General features: G+C 41.1%; 1 protein-coding gene across 7 annotated transcripts in view; it reads right to left on the bottom strand.

Moving 5' to 3' along the window:
* Positions 1–2,703: 2,703 nt before the first annotated feature.
* TENM3 (teneurin transmembrane protein 3) overlaps positions 2,704–21,466 on the bottom strand; it is a 327,557-nt gene continuing 308,794 nt past the window's right edge. For all 7 annotated transcript variants that reach the window (XM_061992048.1, XM_061992049.1, XM_061992050.1 and 4 more), the window contains 6 exons: positions 19,803–19,978; positions 18,855–19,090; positions 14,007–14,303; positions 11,192–12,803; positions 8,845–8,975; positions 2,704–4,311 (listed from right to left, as the gene is read on the bottom strand). In XM_061992048.1, coding sequence (XP_061848032.1) covers positions 3,556–4,311; positions 8,845–8,975; positions 11,192–12,803; positions 14,007–14,303; positions 18,855–19,090; positions 19,803–19,978 — 3,208 coding nt within the window. In that variant the 3' untranslated portion in view covers positions 2,704–3,555. The remainder of the gene's footprint in view (positions 4,312–8,844; positions 8,976–11,191; positions 12,804–14,006; positions 14,304–18,854; positions 19,091–19,802; positions 19,979–21,466) is intronic.

The following is a 21,466-nucleotide window of genomic DNA, read 5'->3' as shown; positions in this document are numbered from 1 at the left end:
TGAACGTATAAAGCTTTCTTCCTGGCTTTTTATTTTTGGTTATTGTTTTTTTAAAAAAACAAAATTAGGCCTCAGTTAGCTAAGATGAGTGACCTGATTCATGCTGGATCAACATGTTATCAACTCAAGGTTGTCACTACAAAGTAAGTGTGGTGAAGTCTGCCTGTTCAAACTAAAATCAAACAAGTCTCTTGACATGTAGCAGTGCTGAAGTCAGCAGTTCCTGCAAAGTGGGTGTAAAGGCAGATTGATGGGTCTCTTCTGCGTGTGTATGTAACTACCAGTGCCAACCTAATTATTTATAATCAAATACTTTTTGTCATATTTTTACTCAGGACGACATGAGAGAAAAAGAGTTCTAAGTGGTTTAGTTTATTTTGTTCTTTGGCTTTTCCTTATCTATAAAAGATTTGGCTTTGTGAGATGTATTTAATGTTTTCTCTAAAGTAGGCCACCTGAGAGATCCCACGGAGTAATTCACTCTGCTGAGTTAGCAGACGAGACCATTGGACAGAGTCACAAAAGATACTGCCAACTGTGAAGCAAATGAATCAGTGCCAGTGCAACTGGGCCAGTTTGCTGCTTCTGATGCGATGGGGAGGAGGAAAGCGGTAGCGCAGGTGCAGTATCTGACGTGCAGATATAAAACACAAATATAAACACAGACACACACACGCACACATTGGGTTGGCTTTTATTGGAAAGCCTAGATGCAATCTATAGTTATCAATTTGTGGAAAATTCAGGACACATATAAAGTTAAGAAGGCAAATTAAAAGAACAATACAAATCAGACGAAATATACATCTCAAAATATCAGGATAGCATTTTGACTGGCATTGCCTAAAATACTTATTAGAATCTCAGTTCTTTTTTTCTTTTGTAATATGCTGCTTTTAATTATGCATTTTTTTTTCTTTAAAAAGATCTTTTGTTTATATATTCCCCAAGGTCACTATTTCCTGCAGGAGCATGTCCAAATCACAAATCTTTTTTTAGCAAGAAATAGGCTCATTATACCTACTAACAAGGCCACTAATTGGCTTGATTTGATTTTATCTAAAATGATCACCAACAGCTACTATAATTTGTTGTTTATTGGTGCCAGAACAAAGGAGAAGGAACTGGTACGCGTCAAGTAGAAGATATATTTCATTGTTGACATGTTATACAAGCTTTTCATATTCAAACAGAACAGAAACATTTGACATAATTTAGAATATGAGCCTATTTCAACAGAGAGCACTTACAGCATGCTAAATACAGTGCTGTGGAAGAGCCACCCAACAGAACTGCAAACACCCAGCATTGTACATCTTCAAAAAGAATACGGAGATCAATAACACGCCTCTGGGGTCTGACATACCACCCTCTCTAAATTTTGGGCCCTCAAAACTTCAAGGGTAGAAATACTAACAACTAATCTGTGCTTTCATTCTAATAGAAGATTAGCATTCGTTACATGTGTAATTAGTTCTGTATGCTCTACCAAATACACACATACAGTAATAGCACCGATACTGTAGATTTCGGTGGCGACTTGGCCGGGAGAAATTCAGATCTGTTTATCAAACAATCCTAATGTGCAATTTAGAGTATGTAATACCATAGACTCTCAGAATACAAAGCAGTTAGAAAACTATTTTTATTACATCCACTTGAACCATTCATAGTTAAGACACGTTCACTTACTATGTTTTGTCATTATAATACATGGATAGAAATACTGTGTATATTTCAATGAACATCAAAACCCCCCAATTTCGTCTCATCCTAAAAATATTGTTGTGGCTGAATTTTTAGTGCTCGTGAGAGTAAAGCTCTAAGAATGGTTTCAGCCAAGATGTAGAACAGATGCCATAGATGCCACCACAGGCTTCCTTCCTATAAGGAACCAGCTGCACGCTTCAGTTCTGTCCTGCAGCAAATATACTGGGCCTTGGAGCAGAGCATGCCAAATCTATGCAGTGGTGTGGAGATGCAGACTAGGCACTAGAGTTGGACCTTCCTCTCCATCCCCAGGTTCAGTGTTCACGGTAATGGGATTTGATCTGCCAGCCGAAGGCCAGGAGATGAACCTACCGAACAGCCTGCCTGCCTAAAGAGCAATTCTGTAGCATCAGGTCAGAGGTACGCTGCTTCTATCTGGAGTTATTAACACCTAAAAGAGCTGTACTATACAGAAGACAAAGCTGACATGACTGGATGAAACTACATCATTTCTTCTTCTTCTTCTACCTACAATTTGCCAAGCACCTGAGACACTATTCTCTCCATTGTGAAACGAAGCTTCTAAAAAAACAACAGAAACCCCACCTGGTATGAATAAATGTCCATTTATTACGTTAGGGCTGGAAAAAGACAAGGAAAACCCAACCTATTAAAGTCTTCCATCATAATAAACGAGACTTATTTGGTTACTGTGCCTTCTAACAATGACTGATGAAGTGACACTGGCCTGGGTGACAGGAGAGGTACGGGAGGGGAGGGTGCTGCCGTCTGATTCAGCCAGCCACTTCGGGGTGTCCCATCCTATCAGCAGAGTGATAGATGCACAGCTTTGAACCTAATACAAAAATATTAACACTTTTGGACATTAGTCATCACTGTTATATCTCTACAATATAATCCTTTATACTGTACAGCTATAACATAAAAGGTGCAATTCCTTTTTTTTTCTTTAAAAAAATCACACACAGCACATGTTTTTATCATTTTATTTTTAAGTATAAACTTTTTTTAAACACTTTACATAAATTAACTCCTCTGAGACTAATATTTGATGTACAGTAAATTGTAATTCATATAAAAATCCATAAACAACTTGTCTCACATAATTTACAAAAAAATCAGGGTTTCCTTTGCTTATCTGCAACAAGGATTCTACTTGCCATTTTCCCCCCAAGGCAAACCATGTTAGCATTGTAAAATCCGTTATTAAATTCCCATGATAGCGTAAGTCACTTGTGCCAATGTCCTTTTAGAAAGCAGCACAGTTTAAAGCAGTTGGGTTGTCTACAAACAGTAATTTTTGCCCCACGTTTTAAAATTAACAGATATATACCACATCCTATGCAGTGAGAAAGAGAGAGAAAAAGAGAGAGAGAGAGAGAGAGACTACTTCTCGTAAGCAAAGGTCAACAATTCAGTAATATTTGGAAACACTGTATGGGTCTGTATCTTAATTAAATACAGTGCCTCAAAGGAACAGACAGCCTGTTGCAAAATCTGTAGGCCTTTTTCTTTTTTTAAATACTTTTCAGTCCAACTTGAGTGCAGCGATATGCATATGTAAACATATTCTTTAAAGCAGATCACCTTTAAGGTCATTGAGAAAAAAAAAAAAACCAACCACAAACAGTTTTTTCATTAGCAGTATCATTCTTCTGGAAGGCGCTCCTTTCCTTACAGAGTCTGTTCGGATTGTGCTACAGAAAAAATCTGAGCGGAGATGTAAGCTTAGGCTCAAGTAGTAATGCAGCAAAACAGTTTGGTCTCCTTTTTAGAAGACACTGGTACACAAGTCTCTTTGGCAGCCTGAGCTAAGCCAGTGTGTTACCTCTTTCCTATCTCGCTTTGTCTGAGGAACTGTATATTGTTAGCGCTGTCTGCTAATTCTGGATATTGCTCCACGGAGAGTACATAGTACCCATCGTATCCTTGTACCTTTCCAGCACTTAGCAACTGCCTCTTTTCTCCTTCTGTCCACAACCTGGCGCCTTCCTCTCCATCTCTTACTCTCTGTTGTTCTCTGGCCCAGGCACTGGAGAGGGCTCTTTGCCTGGCTTGCTCCAGTATCCGGGCCTTCTCCTCGTCAAGCGTCATGCCGTAGCGGACGTGAAGCGCCAGAGCCCCGTACTGCATTTCCACGTCGGCAAACCTGCGAGTCCTGCCGTTCACCACCGTGGTGGACTGTGAGACGGTGACGTTGATGCCGTTCTCCAACGCCTTCCGCCCACTTGTCAGCCTCAGCGTCCCAAGGTCGCTCTCGGGGGAGGTGGTCTTGATAAAATAGTGCGTGTCCTTTCCCTCGACGGTGAAATGCAAGTTTTCTAGGTAGTAGGCGTTGTTCAGAACAGCAGCCACTTTTATGCAGTCCTCATTAGCGATGTTGAGCACGTTTGTTTGCACTTTGCCTTGATTGACGGCGAGCATCACCCCTTTCCCGATCAGAGACTTCACCGTAGCAAACCACAGCCATGACTTCTCCCCGCTGGATTTCCGTCTGCTGACCTGCACTTCTGCCATCTTTCCCAAGGAAAGGAAAGCCTTTGCTTGTCTCGCCACTTGTTGTTGCACTCCAGAAATTGGCTGTAAACAAGAACAGACAGAAGTTTTACCAGCCATCTGTAGCCCTCTAGGTGCCAAACAGCCAGGCTTTCTTGGTGTGCTGCCCGTGGACGACAACAGGATATGCCACAACTGACAGTGCCAAGGAGTTAATTAAATCTACATACTGCTTGTTCTGCTGAGTTACAAGACTATTTTGTTTGACAGTGTTTGGCGCTTTTTCTCTTTGTCTCCTCGAGAACCTGCACAAAAATGAGATTTAACTTCAGAGGCTACTTCCTGGTCTGCACGTGACATACCTTTGCAATACTAACACTTAGTACGGGTTAGTAAGAGCTATCTTCATCTATGGGTTAGTAAGAGCTATCTTACTACAGTGTCATCTCATCATCTGAGCTTGTTGAACTATGATTCCTGTCTACCACGAGTCCATCCAAAATGAGGACATTTTTTCAGGTCATGAAGCTGCGCTTTCTATCAGGAACGAGCCCTGAGTCAGGAGGTAAGAGTCTCTCAGGTAGCTGCAGTCTGAGACCAAAGTGCAGGGAGGCCCTCGAAACCCCTCAAGCTGCTAAAGGAAGGAAGAGAATCAAGCTGCAATGATAGTCTCGACCGTGAAAGAGAAGAAAGCAAACGGTACAGAACAGTGAGATGGATACTGGGGACTGGTGCTCTTTCTTGCAAATACTTGCAGAAACCGCTAAAAAAAGGATGTGTGACAAGGCTGTGTCCAAATCATTTGCATGAGCTTCCCTTTCACTCCAAGTATGAACATGCCGCCCGAGAGTGACGAGCAGCTTCTCTCTGCAGCACCTCAGATGGGTGCGAACCTGCACGCAGCAAAGTGCTTTGCTGACAAGGGACAATGAATGAGAAGAACCAGCGGGCAAGTCTAAAATATGCTCGCTTGGTAAGCTCATGTTTTACCGTATCGTGTTCGTATTGGAAGGGTAGTTGTGCTTACTGTAAAGGGGAGGAAATAAGAGGTGTGATTGTGAGGTGCAAAAGTACAAGAGGGAAAAGCTGGGATAGCAGAATCTGTGAAAGAAGTTTTTTTTGACTGTTAAAAGCGATATACAGCCCGCTATGCCAGACACACTCTGGGAAAAGGGAGAGGATAGCTGGGGGGGTGGGGCCTGTCCGCACCACTGCTGAGGTTACAGCCAGAGCATCTAGGAGGGCAGGAGCAGCTAGCGGGAATGGCTGGCTAGCAGAGCTAGGTAGCAGGGCAGCTCACATTACAGGGTCAGCTGTGGTTGGGATGAGACCTTAGAACTGTGCAGAATAGGCACAGCTTATCTGTCTAACCCCAGGTCTTAACAGCTACAAGCTGTGAATGAGCTAGTATTGACAGAGGTGGGGAGCAGACAGCTGCCCTAGCAGTTGTCTCAGCAGGAAAGAGAGAGAAAGATTTAAATAGCTCTGGCTGCACTTTTGAAAAGGAGTATTTGGATTTCTGTAGATGATCCAGTTTGTCTTCCAATTGACCCCTTCTCCCTCCAGTAAAATACTATTTAACCTACATGATTCATTGCTGACAAATGAGGCAAAAGCCTATTTAGTTTTCCCAAATTTCTGGGTGGAAGACCAAGCAGGAATCATTAACAGACTCCAACCTTAATTCAGCCTTGCTGCTAATCAAAGCCTGGCAAATGGTTTGCAAAGGCTTCTCTGCTCTGCCATGAGAGCAGCTTTCTGGAGGGGACAGTTCCTCAGGGAATTACGAATTGACTTGGACTCTCAACTCTTCCTGCATGTGGCAGATTCCTGTCTGCACTTGCTAACAAGTATGGATTTCAGCTGTTGTAAATCCTACATGAAAGCTATTGAGCACAAAATACATTCTAGGCAGCACGCTCATCAGTGAGAGAAGTGAGGTGCTATAGCAACTTCATAATGACGAAGTTTGTTTAACGCATATCCTCAGAGCTCTGAAGTAAAACCTCAGAGCTCGGTAAAGCTCACTCAGTGTTTCAAAACACCAAGTGGTTTGTGCGTTTACTTCTGGCTCTTGGCTACATTTGCTGTTTAAAAGCGAGTATCGGTAGTGGTTTTGCCTGGGCCAGGTTTTTGGTAGCTGGGGGGCTACAGGGATGGATTCTTTAAACAAAGAGCTGCCAGAAGCTTCCCCTGTAGCTGACAGGGCTAGGGCCAGTCAGTTCTAAGATGGACCCTGCAGTTGACTAAGGCCTGGACAATTAGTGACTGAGGTAATGCCTCTGTGAATAACGTATCTGAGAAAGGGAAGAAGGTGTTGCGCAGTTGCTAAACTGCAGCAGTAACAGGGAGTGAGAATCTGAAAACACCTCCGCAGACACCAAGGAGAAGGAGGAGGAACAGGGTGTATAGGCCCCCCTGTGACCTGTGGTGAGGATCATGGTGAGACAGTTGTCCCCCTGCAGTCCATGGAGGACCACCGGGAAGCAGAGATCCACTCACAGCCCATGAAGGACCCCACACTGGAGCAGGTGGATGCCTGAAGGAGGCTGTGACTCTGTGGGAAGCTCACCCTGGAGCAAGTTCCTGGCAGGACCTGGGAGCCTGTGGGGAGAGAGGAGCCCACAGATGAGCAGGTTTGCTGTCAGGACTTGTGGTCCTGTGAGGGACTCAGGCTTGGTACTGCTGTGGTCGATGACCCATGTTGGGGCCGGGTGTGAGGAGCTGCCCTTGTGGAAGGCCCCATGCCGGAGCAGTTTGTGAGGAGCTGCAGCCCATGGGAAGGACCCACATCGGAGAAGTTCGTGAGGGACTGTCTTCTGTGGGGAGGGACCCCACACTAGCAGTGGGAAGTGTGAGGAGGCCTCCCCCTGAGAAGAAACAGTGGCAAAGTCCACCTGTAATGAACTAATTGCAACCCCTGTCCTCCATCCCCTGTGCTGCTGAGGGGGAAGGAAGGAGAGTCCTGGGAAGAGGGAGGGGTGGGGGAAGGTGTTTTAAGATTTGGTTTTGTTTCTCATCACCCTGTTCTTATTGTTCCTTTAATAAATCAAACCCTTTTCTCCCCAAGTTGAGTCTGTTTTGCCTGTGACACTAATTGCTGAGCGTTCTCTCCGTCCTTCTCTCTACTCACAAACTTTTATTTTTCTCTTCCCTGTCCAGTTTAGCAGAGGGAGTGAGAGAACGACTTGGTGGGCACCTGGCATCCAGACAGGGCTAAACCACCACAGTATCATAGTCATAGCATCTACCTGAAAATTTTGAATCTTTGTTTTCCTCCCACTTCTCTCTTTTTCTCTGTCATGTCACATGCCCCTGACACGCCTCACATTATTGAGCTCTTCCATGAAGATTTTTGACAACTAGCTGTCTGCTCTCATCTCTGTGACCAGATGGGTTTGCTTCCTGGTGAACCTTTGCTGGTGTTAGTGAATAATAGCTTTCTTTAGCCTTCAAGATCTAAATAAAAAACCTCTGACAGTTCTTTACAGCCACACCTGATGACAGATTTCATCTCCTGATACAACCACCTTGCCTGGAGTACTTCAATGCTCCTCTTTCACTGCTTCTGCTGCTCATGGGAGACACTCTTCTCATGCTGTGCTCTAAAGTCTTTCCCTGTTAATCCCTGGCTATAAAAAATACATATATCAGTAAGCGGTTCACTTCATGCACATAAAATTAGCTTCCATATGCTCCTTTCTGCTGGGTCACCCTTCTAATGATTTTTTGTCTAAATTAGGTTGTAAGATTCTTCAAGATCATATCCTCTTTTAATCTCATAAAGTTCTCTATCATGATTCTTGTAAAAAGAGATCTGGGTTTGACTGCTCACAATGGGATTGCCTGTTTTACAGTCACTTAACACCTTCTCAACTGGGAACTGGAGGGTTTTCAAGGGCACAGATCTTTGATCTTAGAGTATATAGGTTTGATTTGTGAATGCAGTTTATTTAAATAGCAGATTTAGATTTTAACTCCCACATTTATTTCTTCCATCATTTAAAATCATAGCAGGTTTTCAGGACTAAAGTTCTTTTTTTTCCTCCTAAAGAACTTCATAAGCACCCAGACTTTTGGTTTTATGCAATGTGATGGGTTTTACCTCAGGTAATTTCATTTTCAATATTTTATCTTTACATATAAAACATGGTTAATATTAAAGAGAAGTAAAATTGTAGTGGTGCCTGGTATGCATAATTTATATCACCTGTTCTGTTTATTTCACAGTCTATTTTTGCTACAGTGTTCAGTTTCTGCCTTCAGGCAGAGTGTTAGTACAAATCTAATCTCTGTAGTTTCTGCTACGAAACTTAGACATCTTTAAAGGGTCTTAAACTTCTTTTCATTGATTATTGTCTTCCTGCACTTTTATTATTGCAGAAAGCAAATAAAAGCTTATTTAAGGCAGTACCTAATTTACCAAATCTGTAATAAAAGCCACCATCTGTAATTTCTTAAATTCTTTTGAAAGTAGATAAAAAATTGAGGTTTGAAACGCACTGTTTGACTTTAACTTAGCAAGTAACCCAGTCAGGATTATCCATGCCTAATAAGATCTGAATAGAAGAGAACAATCTGTCTTGTTCCATTTGTATGTTTAGTTTTGAGTCTTACTGGTATATCCTCCCACTGCTGGCTCTTCACAAGTTCATAGGAAGGTTCTGTTAAATCAAATTTTGGAACAGGGAAACCAGGAATGGCATTGTGCAGGTGGAAGCCAAATGTCACCAGCCAGCTGTTAACATCTGAAAGAGAATTATTAGGGGAAAAAAAAAAAAGTATTAGAATTGTTCTGTATTTTGCAGTCATATCATTTTGACATAGAATAGCTTTTGGCATAGTTGATTTCCTTCTGTAACATGAAAATAATTCAACAGTCTTCATTTTGATATGTATGAATTTAGATTTGTGCTACATCTAGAATAGCAAACTTACGCAGAAAACTCAGCGTTCTGAACTTCAGAAGAAAACTTGTGTTCTATGTAAGAGTTGCAGTATGCTCCTCCTTTGAAAGGCATTGCACACCTCACTGGTTCAGATAGCCTCAGTGACCTCCAGAACAAATACAGGAGCACAATTAAAGTGAGATTTCCTTCCTAATGTACCCTAAATTGGTTGGGATTTCATGGTCAGGATGAACACACTTTATGTCATACGTCATCATCAATACTTAAAGCAAAAAAGAAAAAGTGCTGCAGAGCACATCCTGTCCTTCTGTTATGCCTGCATTCCTGTACTGTCTTCAGTCTAACCCTGAAATAACACCTATGTGGTCAGCTACCTTTTCGGTGGTTGGGAAGCTATTTCACCTTGTCTCGAGAGAAATCTTCCCCCCTCATCAAGATGAAGCTGGAGCAATGAAATGAAAAGCTAATGAAATGTATTACAGTTGCATCAGCAAGTGGACAAGATATTAAATTGGGATTAGATAACATTATTTATGACACATTTCATGTTCTAAGAAGTAAATTAGGGATGCCAACAATTAATTGGTTAACAATTGTTGGCAAGAATGAGTGCTCTGCCTTGTTTCTGTCTTTCTGATCCATCTTTCACAAATACTAAGCTTAGCAGAAGTCATCAGTGCTCCTTACCATGTCTAGTAATTTTCATTTAAGAAATGTCCAAATAAGTGGAACAAGGAATGGAATTTTTCAAATGTGAAAAGAATAAAAATATTTACCTTAAAATAATGTCTAACCTTTCCAGATAAATGATATGCCTCACGAGGCTCTGCATTTCAAACTGCCAGTCAGCCAAATTACTAACTGTAATGAATGATAAGCTGTGTGTGTCTACGTATTGTGTACATCAAAGATGTTAAGAAAGGAACTAAAACTGTATTTTGAGAGCAATTTTTTAACTAAATGCGTCACTTTCAGCTCTCTCCCTGCTCCTGGCTGTGTACTCCTTACTTTTTACTGGCCCTGTAGCACATTTAAAGTCTTTTTTTTTTTAGCTAATTTCCATTTGTGGTCTTGCAAAAACCTATCCCGGCAAATACCAACCAAGTTCCAGCGAGTATTTTCTGCCCTGTTAATGAGGTACATTGGTGACAGAAAGACCCCTCCTTGTACCTTGCCTTATGGTCTCACTCCCTCTTAACCTTTGGTCTGTTTGGTCCATGAATGTGCACTTTTTACTGCTCAATAGCCCAGAGTCATGAAGTCTGACTAATCCGCATGTAAGGTGATTTGCATGAATGATTTTGAGGGGTTCTTACTCTTGTACTTGCTCAAGGAGTCCATTTTTTTTCTCATTGTAAGAGCACCGGGTAATGTGTAACAGTACTGGAAGAACCCAGGGCTGCACTGAGACCCCTAGCTGAGTGTTACAGTTCAGGCAGTGAGAGACGAAGAGATGTATTCCTCTGGTACTCAGCACTGTACATTGGAAAACTCAGTCCCTCTCTACACTGAGATGCTCCAAATTTTCTTGTTCAGTCAATATTAAAGCAATGTAAGGACAGTGGGAGGTGCGAGATTTAGGATTCCTTACCTAAACCTGAAAGCTATTAATGACCTATGGATCTTAATCTCTTACGCAGGTACCTAAATCAATGTCTAAAGCTAGATTAGATGGATTCAAGATCTCCTATTTGCTATTTCACTGTTCCTGATTTGTTTGTTTGCTGTAATTAGTCTCATTGTTAAGTGCTTAATACTTCCTTGTAAATAACTTTTCCAAAGAGGACTCACACCAAGATCGTGAGTTCCAGTCTAAATTGGATGTTCATAGGTTACACACCCGGAAGCTAAAATAACATTGTTGATATGGTTGTTAATGCCAAGTACTATTCTGAACAATTATCTTCCCTCAGAATTTCTTCACAGATCTTCCTCAGACAATATCCTCAGCCTGTCACCCAGATAATCAGACTCTAGATTATGAGAACACAGAAAGGTAAATTTTTGAGCAAGTGGGAGACAGTCTGGCAATTAAGTAACGTTTTTTTTTTTACCTGTGATATAATCCTTTACATCATGTATTTTACTGGCTGGGTTGTTATTTCTAAACATGTACAAGTTAAAAGGAGCTGGATCTTTCCCAATTCTCTTCCAGATTTCAATATCGGGTGTTGTCCACCGGCCCGCCAGTATGTCATAATCTCTTTCTCCAAAGTGGACTAGCTTGGTCAGGGGGTCGTATAAGCCTCCGTGGAACCCGATTACCAGCTGGAAGTCAAGGTTAGAGTCAAAATAGATCTCTCCATAAGCAGTGTATTGAATTTGTTTAAGCATGAGACCGTTACTACTGAAAACAGCCAGCGGTGTACCCGTGTTGTCCGATGCAATGTAAAACTCGTCTCCACTGCTGATTTCCATGGCAAAAAGGTGTCCTTGCAGATCATAGTAAAGAGAGGTGATTTCAGAACTTGAGTGGTTATATACATGAGTTATCCTGGTTGGGTAAGTAAGATCTGCGTAAAAAAACTGGAGGTGCTGTCCGAGGCTAGTTTTACTGGAGACTCGTCGTCCAAGTCCGTCGTAACGGTACATGACGGTCCACCCGCTGCCTTTGCTGTACACCCGAGTGAGGAGGCCCTTGGAGCTGTACTCGAAGATTTCAGTACCCCTCTGACGCAGGAATCCGTCTTCATCTAGGCGGTACTGAACGTCGCCCAGCCGAGTTATTCTGTCTCTCAGGTCATAGCGGAGCGGCGTCAGGCGGGCGCTGCTGCTGGGGTTGAGCAAGTGGAGGTTGCCGTTCAGGTCGTAATTGTAGCGCCACATTATTTTTTCATTCAGGTAAACTGTCTGGAGCTGACCGTCGACGTCGTATTCGTAAGCGTATTTTGTGGTGTTGGCAAATGGCCCGATCTTAATTTCTCTCTTTGTCACTCGTCCCATGTTATCATACTGAATTGTAATCCAATACATTAATGACCGAAATATCTCATACTGAATTTCCTTGATGCGGCCGTGTGCATCAAAGTGTTTTGTGTAGGTCATTACAGCCGTTGAAATGATCTGGTTAATGTCATAATATATAACTCCAAATTTTCCAAACTGCTCAACTTTGCCAGAGATGTCATCGAACTGGTAGAGATCAATAGGCAATGGGGTTTCGTTGATGACACCCTGCATGCTAGTCACTCTGAAGCTATTGTCGTAGCTGTAGTCGAATCGGGCATTTACCATGCCGTCCTCGCTAAAGCGGAAAATCTGCCTGTCAATCAATGGGCCAATCTGCCTGTACCTAATGGTGCAGATAAAACCGTCGCTTTGGAGGTTTACTGTTTTCAGGACTCCCGCTGTCTCGTCGTAAGTAAAACTAACTCGTGTACTATCATATAAAATTTCGGAGAGCTTGGTCTGCCGTCTGTACTTGAATAACACTCTGCGGCTTGTCCCCAGGAAGGCAGTTTGCAGGAGCTGCCCTTCCTCGTTGTAGTCCATTATAACAGAAGCGTTGCTTTCCGGGGGGTTGTATATATTCCGGTAATAGCCAATGGAGCGGATAGTCTGCATGGTATGACGAGCAACGCTGGGCATGGTGACAGCAGAAAGCCGATCCAGCAAATCGTATTCGAAGATATACTGCCGTTGGCTATGAAGCAGAAGAACCATTGACTGAAAATTAAGAACAGATTTTTACCATGTGACAAACGGTGGAGTACCCCGCCCCCCCATACCGATACTATTTCTTCACAAAAACGTGACATTCCCACTTGAGAAAATTATCTGCTCCTTAATTGAGTTATCCTTGACCTTACATGTTGTTAACATCTCCCTGCCTAATTTACTTGGATGCTTAATTGTAAGGGGTTCTGTAATTAGTAGTTCCACATTCATAATTTGCCACTTGTTATGACTGTATCACTCTTTTATCAAGCACTCACAGCTAAACAGCAGATTGTCAATGGATTCGGATAAGTCATGTTTAATATGGGAAGAAGTAAAACTGTCTTAGAGCCATTAACTCACGAGGAGAACAACATATGGGAGATACAATTTCTTCCCTACAATTAGAGATGGTTTTGAAGAATTTGAATAGCCTGAGATCCCTGAATACTATGTTCTTGTTCTCTAAGCTTTTAAGACATAAGCAAAACAATTGTTTGATTATTTCTATCAAAAGGAGCTGCTTGGAATTATTCTGACATTCTCCTGATGCGTGGCTATTATGTACCATAGGTCTTGATTAAATTATGTCTGCGATGACTAGTAAACAGTGTTTGCTGAGCAACAACTTCAATAGAAAGATATTTAAACCCCAGAAAGAAATGGATTCTCTTTTTGCATAGCAGGCATGAGATCTCACAAGGGGATCTTTCACAGATATTTCTAGAGGGAGAGCTATCATTCAGCAATCGTTACATATAATGAAGATTCTTAATCTTTTGCCTATCGTTTCTTTTGATGCTACAACACACAGCAAGTACACATCGACAGCTCTAACTATTTAGAAACAAGAGCTTCTCTTGGTAGCGAAAAAAAACCCAACCCAATTTACAAACAAATCATTTTCAGCTGATTTACGCTGCAGAGATCTAGTCCTTGTACCTTATTTTCAGTGTTAAGATAAAAGGTAAATACAGATGCTTCTTGTTACTCCGTGGCCTAAATAATTTAAAACCACATCAATTCCTAGCAATTAGCTACAGTGTGATTACATAGCTATTGTATAAAACATTCCCCTAGGAATCACGTGTTGATACTCAGAATAATTGAAATGTGCTTCTACTACCTATTTTTGCTTTGTATGCAGCAGTCAGATGCTGCAGAAGTTCAGCAGGCTCTAAACATTTTTTTTTAACCCCAAGCATTCTTTACCTTTTCCAAATATGTGTAACTCCAAGTTTTCCCATCAGCAAACACTCTAGACACTATCCTTCCCTGTCCATCATACTCTATTTTTTCACTAGTCGTTCCTCGCTGTATGCTGCCTATTTGACCTGTGGATGAATAGGTAACATTGACAGCCATCAGCTTGCTGCTCGGTAGCCACAGGGTGGGATGCCCTGATGTGTCGTAGGCAATCCTCAGCAGAAATTTACGGTGGTCATCGTAGATCTTTTCTGTCTTTGTGGTTCGATCAAAGTCAACCGAAAGGAGGTTTCTGCCATTAACCTTTATAAAGCAAACAAAAGGACACAATAAATCATGCTGTTCAAACCCTGGCCACTATGATTTCCACAAAGCTAGCTGTTCTTAAATGCCATTTACAGTGATTGATTTGCTGTGTGCGTAAATTATTTTAGCGACTTCTCTATATAAGTGTAAGGCACTATATTACCATCTACTTTAGAAGGTCTCATTGTATAAAGAGATGGCCCAAAATTTGTTGCAATGGCTTCTTTCTTGACGTTTAGCCAACTGTTAAGAAAATACTGAAATATGTGCACTGGAAACTTCTGTTGTAAGTGGGGCCATTTCAGTGAACCAACTTCTTCTTTTGCAGACAGTCCAAAGTATATCTAGCCAATTATTGTCAAAACATATTCCCAGTGACCGCTTGGCCAGTTCATAACCATCATGCTAAGAACAAACCGAATCCTAATCCTGCACAGCAAGTATTTTTCAAAATGGTAAATACAAACCTAAGATCTTCAATAGCATGTTAATTCTTCAAATGAAGATTAAACAGTTTTTACAACACAGGCTTTCACCTTCTTGATCAGATGGAGGTTCAACTCAGTTTACCATCCACTGCTGCAATGTATTTCTGAGGCTGAAACTTGTACCAGAGGATTACATCTTTCACCTAGTTCAGAGTGACCACTTTAAACCACTGAAACCCAGTTAGAAATGTGCTGAAGTTCACAGTTATAGTGATTTGAAATGAAAGCCTTGACCTAGATGCACTTCTGTTGAAAACTGTATTATGTAAACTACAGCGGTGGATAGTGATTTCTGTGTGATTTCCTTCTACATTGCAATCCACCACCCCCTCCCCATTTAGTATCCTGAATATGCCAACTTTCAGTTTCACTGAACCAGCTCTCATTTTTGTATTTATGAAAGGAAAATGCCTGCTTTTCTTTCCCCACAGTGGTATCTTTGCAATTCTCTGTTGCCCCTCTCTGGATTTTAGTGTTCTCAAACAGGCCCTTAGGATTCTTTGTTTGTCTGTAAACCATTTCTGTATCTGCCGTGTCTTTTTACAGGTGAAACACTGACAACTTCAGATTTTTCAACACTGTATTTTGCCAACGTATGAGACGTAGGGGACAAATGGACATACAGCTACGTGTATCCTACAAATGCTCAGTTTTGCTTATATTTATCTATGTATCCACATTACATTTACCTTTTAATATGAAATTGCTGGCATGAGAACAATCTGCACTGTCAATTCAGGAAGAAAATTCATGTTTTTGTGTAAATCTTCTAAGTAAGAAACACAATGTCTAGCAGATGCAGAATAGGTACTTTATCTAATGAACCATCACATGTTATTTAAACTTACTTTGAAAAATTAATGCTGCAAGACTGATTCTAGAAGTAGGTAAAACTTAACCAAGAAGCATTCTCATTCATGCCCTTTTCATCACCCTTTTTTTAATTCAAGTAGCTTTTGTTTAAATTTTCCATCATCTAGTACATGCTTATTTGCCTAAATTCACTCTTAAATCTTGTTTATCTCTGGCCTTACTTCTCAGCCTCTCCCACACATGCCTGCACTCATCTTTGCATCTCCCTGCCTAATTTGCTTCTATTTGCCCTCCCTTCCTCTCTGTCTTCTATTCCATATTTTACATTTAATTATGATTTTTATTAATTTTCTTGTCTACCTCTCGGGCTTAGACACTGAAGTGAGAATGGGCACTGCTGATTTCCGAATTGGCAAAGAGAGAAGGGTGGTTTTATGGTTAAGGCAGGTGTCCAAGCAATTGTGGTTAATTTCTTGGCTAAGTACATCCTTCCGGTGTAAATTGCAGCAAGTACTTCATCTGGCTGTCTCACTGCCTTATCTGCTAAATGGGATAATAACATCCCTTGCCTGCTCACTTTCCATCTGTCTGGTCTGTGCAAAGGCAGGATATGAGGGGAAAGAAAGGAAATGCTTCTTTCTCCAGCCAGATTCATGCTTCCAGATTCTGCTGACAGAGCTCTTGCACTCAGACGTGAGCTTTTGGTGACTTTGGCTGTGTTTGCCTCATCTCATAATATAGACAGCAATTGCAATAATAAGTTTTGATAATACAGGTGCTGTCATGGGACAGTATGGGGCTGGAATTACATATGTCCACTGAAGCACTTCTTAACAACAGCTCTGCTACCAAAATGGTTTTAGAGCAAAACTTGAACATTTTTATTGTGTCTAAGATAGTCACATTCTAAATATATTTCAAACCTCTGGGTTTCATTATGATAAAAATGGTAATTCAGGACATTTTCAATAAAGAAATACTTAACGACAGAAAACTGAGTCTCTTGGCAGCCCCTGCTTACTATGTTTCAGCAATTTAGGTGTCCATCTAACCTGCTCTGCCTTAGCTCATGCTTTTCTTTCCAATAAGAAGCACGAAATCTGACTGATTCTCTTTTTAGGAGTATATTGCTGTGCCTTACAGAAAGGTTTGAGAGGTAGTATGAAAACTGGGGACCTCTGCAGAGCTTGGAACATGTCAGGTCTCAGGAGGAGGCAGAGCAAACTCTTCCTGTGAGCTCCCTTGTGTATGTTACCTGTCTATTCTGGGTGTATCCCTTGAGACAGAGCTCATACCAGTTCCTTTATTTGAGACCCTTGTGACTGAGGATCTGTCTGGCCTCAATACAAATGCCCTAAAAAGGCTCTTTCATGTAGAGGATCTCTGCCAAAGGCCAGCCTACAAAATGTACAGGTCCAGGGACAAAAGTAGCTTATTGAACAATGGTAAAACAAGTCTCAAAAGTAAGATTGACAGAGCATTGTTAAGGGAGAATTACGTAATTCCTAATTAATTCCTTTATGAAGACAACTACTTGCGAGTAGAACTAATACAGGATAGAAAACCAAGAGAGCACCTGAGAATGTACTTTGCAATGTTAGATGCCGCATATATATAACGCAGTGAAAGTGTCATATAAATGAGTACATTTGCTGGCAATACATTTTGTCACTGTTTTTTGTCTACATTTGTCTTCTGTGCAGCAAAACGTTACTGACATATCTGTAGATGGAAATGATGAGCTCCCTAAGTTATTCCCGTTCTTCTTTCTGTTGTTTTCTTTCTCTACTTTCCTACATCCCCCCACCCACCCCCGACTGACATTTCTGTAATATCTTGCCGTGTAAATCAATTTCAAAAAAAGTAATTTTTTTTCTTTGCTGACAAGTTTCTTACTTTTTTGAGGCATTTTTCTCTTATTAGCCCTTATTCCTCACCTGCCCTACTCCCATTTGTATATACACTTTTAATTATTGCTACTTTATCTTCATCTATATCCTCCCAGTTTCCCCTCCATCTTCTTAAACCTTTCTCTTTTATCTGCTTTTCTTTTTTTCCTGTTAACTCTTCCAATTTAAAGTTGCCCATGACATTTCTTTTACCTCCTCTGCACTTGAATGATGAAACTTTGCCTCACTTTTGAGAACTGGACTCATAGTGATTCGTTTCACTGCCAAAACCAAATACCACTGGTATGGTTATATTTTTTTTTCTCTTGGGTTTCCTTCACAAACAAATTGGCAGGTGTATTATCCCACTGTGCTGTGTAATGGCATGCCTATGAATCAGAATCACAAGGATGAGCTCCAGAAGTATGGCTTCTTTTTTGTTCTTCTTTATCCATGTAAGACAGCTGCCATGGCTAGGGACAAGTTATGTTTTTCTTGAGCAGCAGCTATTGTGCATAATCATTCTCCCTTCTTGGAAAAAACCCTGTTTTTTCTTGCAGAGCAAGTGGTAGAGAGGAATGTAAGGTGCATGAGAGCGTTCCCTCCTTTCTTGTCCCAAAAGAAGACAGAAAATATTTTAAGATTTAAAATGACATGTTACTTCTTAGAAGTCCAGTGGTCTGAAATTACTTACCTTCATACCTTTCATTATTTTAAAGAACTGAGTTCAGTTCTAATAATAAGTCAGACCTCCGATGGGGTCTTGCAATGGTTTCCTGGCAACCCAATTTTAAATGCCTAATCTATATTGTCTTTACCAAATGGCTGTCATAAATTATAGTTTGCCTCCTACTTATATTTCACTATTTAGGAAGAAGAAATGCCAACAAAATGGTAAAGACATATGTTAGAGGAATATGTCATACACATGCACACCCAGTTAAACCCTTTCTACAAGAAATAAGTATTAGGAAAATTTTAATTTAAAATAAAAGAGGAAGAAGATTCTAGGGCTTTGCTAACTTATAGTAGAATCATTTAAAACATGATTCAAAGTCAGGTGTATGAATTTAGTACCAGAAACAAAAACAGTGAAGGAAAACAGAAAATTATTCTTTTATCCTAATTCACTCTAATGCATTCTCGGCTAAAAACAAGGAAGTCCACAGAAAAGAGCACTTAATAAGGAAAACCAGCCAACAAATGAAGTAATAAAAGCAAGTACTTCCAGCTCTACAGTAAGCCTGTCTACAGTAAATATTCTGTGGCTGTCAGATGGCAATACCTACAGGAATGTATTTACATTTCATCTCACTTAAGGAGAGAGCAATAGATACCGCGCACGCTTCCGTGCTTACCCGAAGCTTTCTGCCAAACACATTGACTTTCCCTTGGGCTTGCTCTTTCCGGAATCGCCACTCCACCAGGTTCTGCCCGTTCTCTCCCGGCAGGGTCATGTTCCTCTTTGCCACCGTTGGGTTGGCAGTGCCAGCCAACACGTGTGGCTCGGTTTGATAGTGAGAGTCCAGGCCACTGGCATACAGGATTCTCAGTGAGCCATCATAACCAATCTGGTAGCTATTTCTTAACTGATCTGAAAAGGTAAAAGAGAGAAGCACAGATTACCTACGCAGGTTAAGAGTCTGCCTTTGTCCTGCACGCTTTATGCAACATGTGCATGATGAAATGTCTTGACTTCCACATAACGTGCCCAATGGTAATAGATACACAGGGCGAGGCTGGTAAGAACACCTGTATCACAGGAGAGCACAAGTGCCTTTAGGACCTATCTCTGAAGTTGCTGAAACACTTAATAAAATCCCACCCTCGAAGTATATTCTTTGGACTGGCGCAAAACACATTTTCTCCTGTTTCGTTAGGCATTTTCAGCCTGATCCTCAGCACGCTATGACTACTGACTTTTGCAAGGGTGTGTCTGCTGGGACGTCACATTCTATTTTGAAGTTAAAATCTCACTTCACATTATTTCTGCATTTATTTCCCTTTCAAGCCTTTTATCCTTTCCAAGATTCCCTGTTAAAGCAAAGCAGATGTTCTGACTACTACTTCCCATAGTCACTTACCGAAGCTGTTTGGTTAGAAAACACAGTTAATTCTACTTTGATTGCAACTCCTCCTTTCCTTGAACAGCTCTTTCTCTGCATGTATAAAAACACGTGTCACCCCTTTCTCCAAACGTTATGTCTCTTAAGTTTCTCTCTAATGCATCTGATTGGAGCAGCTTGTACCATAAAAACCTCAGTTTTTAGGTGATTATCTACTAATAAATCTTTTGTTTACAGTACCTTGAACCATGGTATAGAAAGAATCAATCGATGATAAGTTGGAAGTGATGCTGACATCTTCCTCTCTGCTGGATGATTCAATATCCACTGTAATGGCCCTTTCCATTTCCCCATGAAGGTTAGTGACAACTCCAGTTGGGAATGTAACATTTGTTAGACGGCCCTCACTATCGTAGCTAAAAAACACAGAAAAAACAGAGTCTAGATATGATACATAGCAGGATCAAATTGTTTTCATTTACAAGTAAAATGAAGAAAAATACCAGCTACTCATATTGTTAAGGTACGATTGCTTTTTTGTGTTTGTGCATGGGATAGGCAGAGCAAAGACTTCAAACGTGCTTTGAAGTAGTCAAAAGGCTGCTTAACATACAGGAGCCTCAGTGGTTATAGCAAGAGCAAACAGATGGATCTTCAGCTCTGCATATTACTCTTTGATGTGTGACCAGATCCTGCTGCACATCTAATTCACCATTTCAAAGGCAGCCTATTTACGGGAGCTAAATTCTGTAGCATTCTGCACTCACTCCCTATTATTGGGATAAGTTTTGCTGTTACTGTAGGAATCATCAACATTTTCCACAAAGAAGGTATCTTAATAAGAGCATCTCTTGGGCCTTACCTGTTCAATGACTAAGCAGACCACCTACCCTCCTGTTCTTTAGTGCTTAACATCCCTTGTATTATTTAGAGAGAATTTAATGTATTTGAGCTGCTTGTAACTGGAAATCAGAGCAGTTAGCACACGTAACTTGTTAACTGCTTGCAGATTAAGGTTTGAGAGTTGTGGCAAAAGCCATGCAGGAGATGCCTTTTTTCCCGTCTCTACTGACATTTCTTTAAACCAACAGCTGTATATCCGTTTAATACAAATAGGTCGATGCAACTTCTCTAAGTGAAGTAAAGCTATGAGATCTAAACCATGTCTTTTCTTGTGCTATGTTAGGTACATCCCATTGGCACAAGACCGGCGACCATGCTGATGTCTGAACATGCACTGTGATCACAGAACAGAGAGGGAAAGCATCATGCAAGCTTCAGGTCGTAAAACTGCCTTTAAGATTAGCTCTTCCAGTACTACAGCCTGGAATTGTCAGCCTAGGTGCTGAGTCGAGGCTCCTCACTGAGCAGTATATTCTGCCTGTACCTGCAATGGTGAGAAACGAGTATCCCAAGGGTGATTCAGCCCACAGATGACTTGTTTGCTCTCAGTTTTCCAGCCCTCTCCCGTGACCGTGTAGTGGGAAAAACTGAAGGAAGCTTTAGGCTCTTAAAGTAACACGAAAAATGACTCTGCAGGTCCTTACAGTGTGCTAGGCATCACAACTATCATCAAAATTGATCCTTGTGGGAAAGAAACTGAAAACCAAACCAAGCCAAAACCAAAGCCCCAAGCATATCACGCTTGAGATACAGAGAATCTTTTTCTTAAACTGAGCAAATTAATTCCAAACAGTTTTAACCCACAACAGACTAACTTTCTCTGAACAGCACGAATACTGCAGAGCACTGCTGTAACTGAAAGGATTAGGTTAAGAAGTGGGGGTTTTTTTCCAGTTTGCTTACTCTGTAGATTTGACAGCTTTATGCATACAGTCATTTCCATCCTTTTAACACAGTTGATTTCCTTTGTTTATATAAGACTTTCACTTAGCAACAGGAAA

Source organism: Colius striatus, chromosome 3 (genome assembly GCF_028858725.1).
Source record: "Colius striatus isolate bColStr4 chromosome 3, bColStr4.1.hap1, whole genome shotgun sequence".
Lineage (NCBI taxonomy): Eukaryota > Metazoa > Chordata > Aves > Coliiformes > Coliidae > Colius > Colius striatus.
This window is presented reverse-complemented; position numbering and strand designations above follow the sequence as displayed.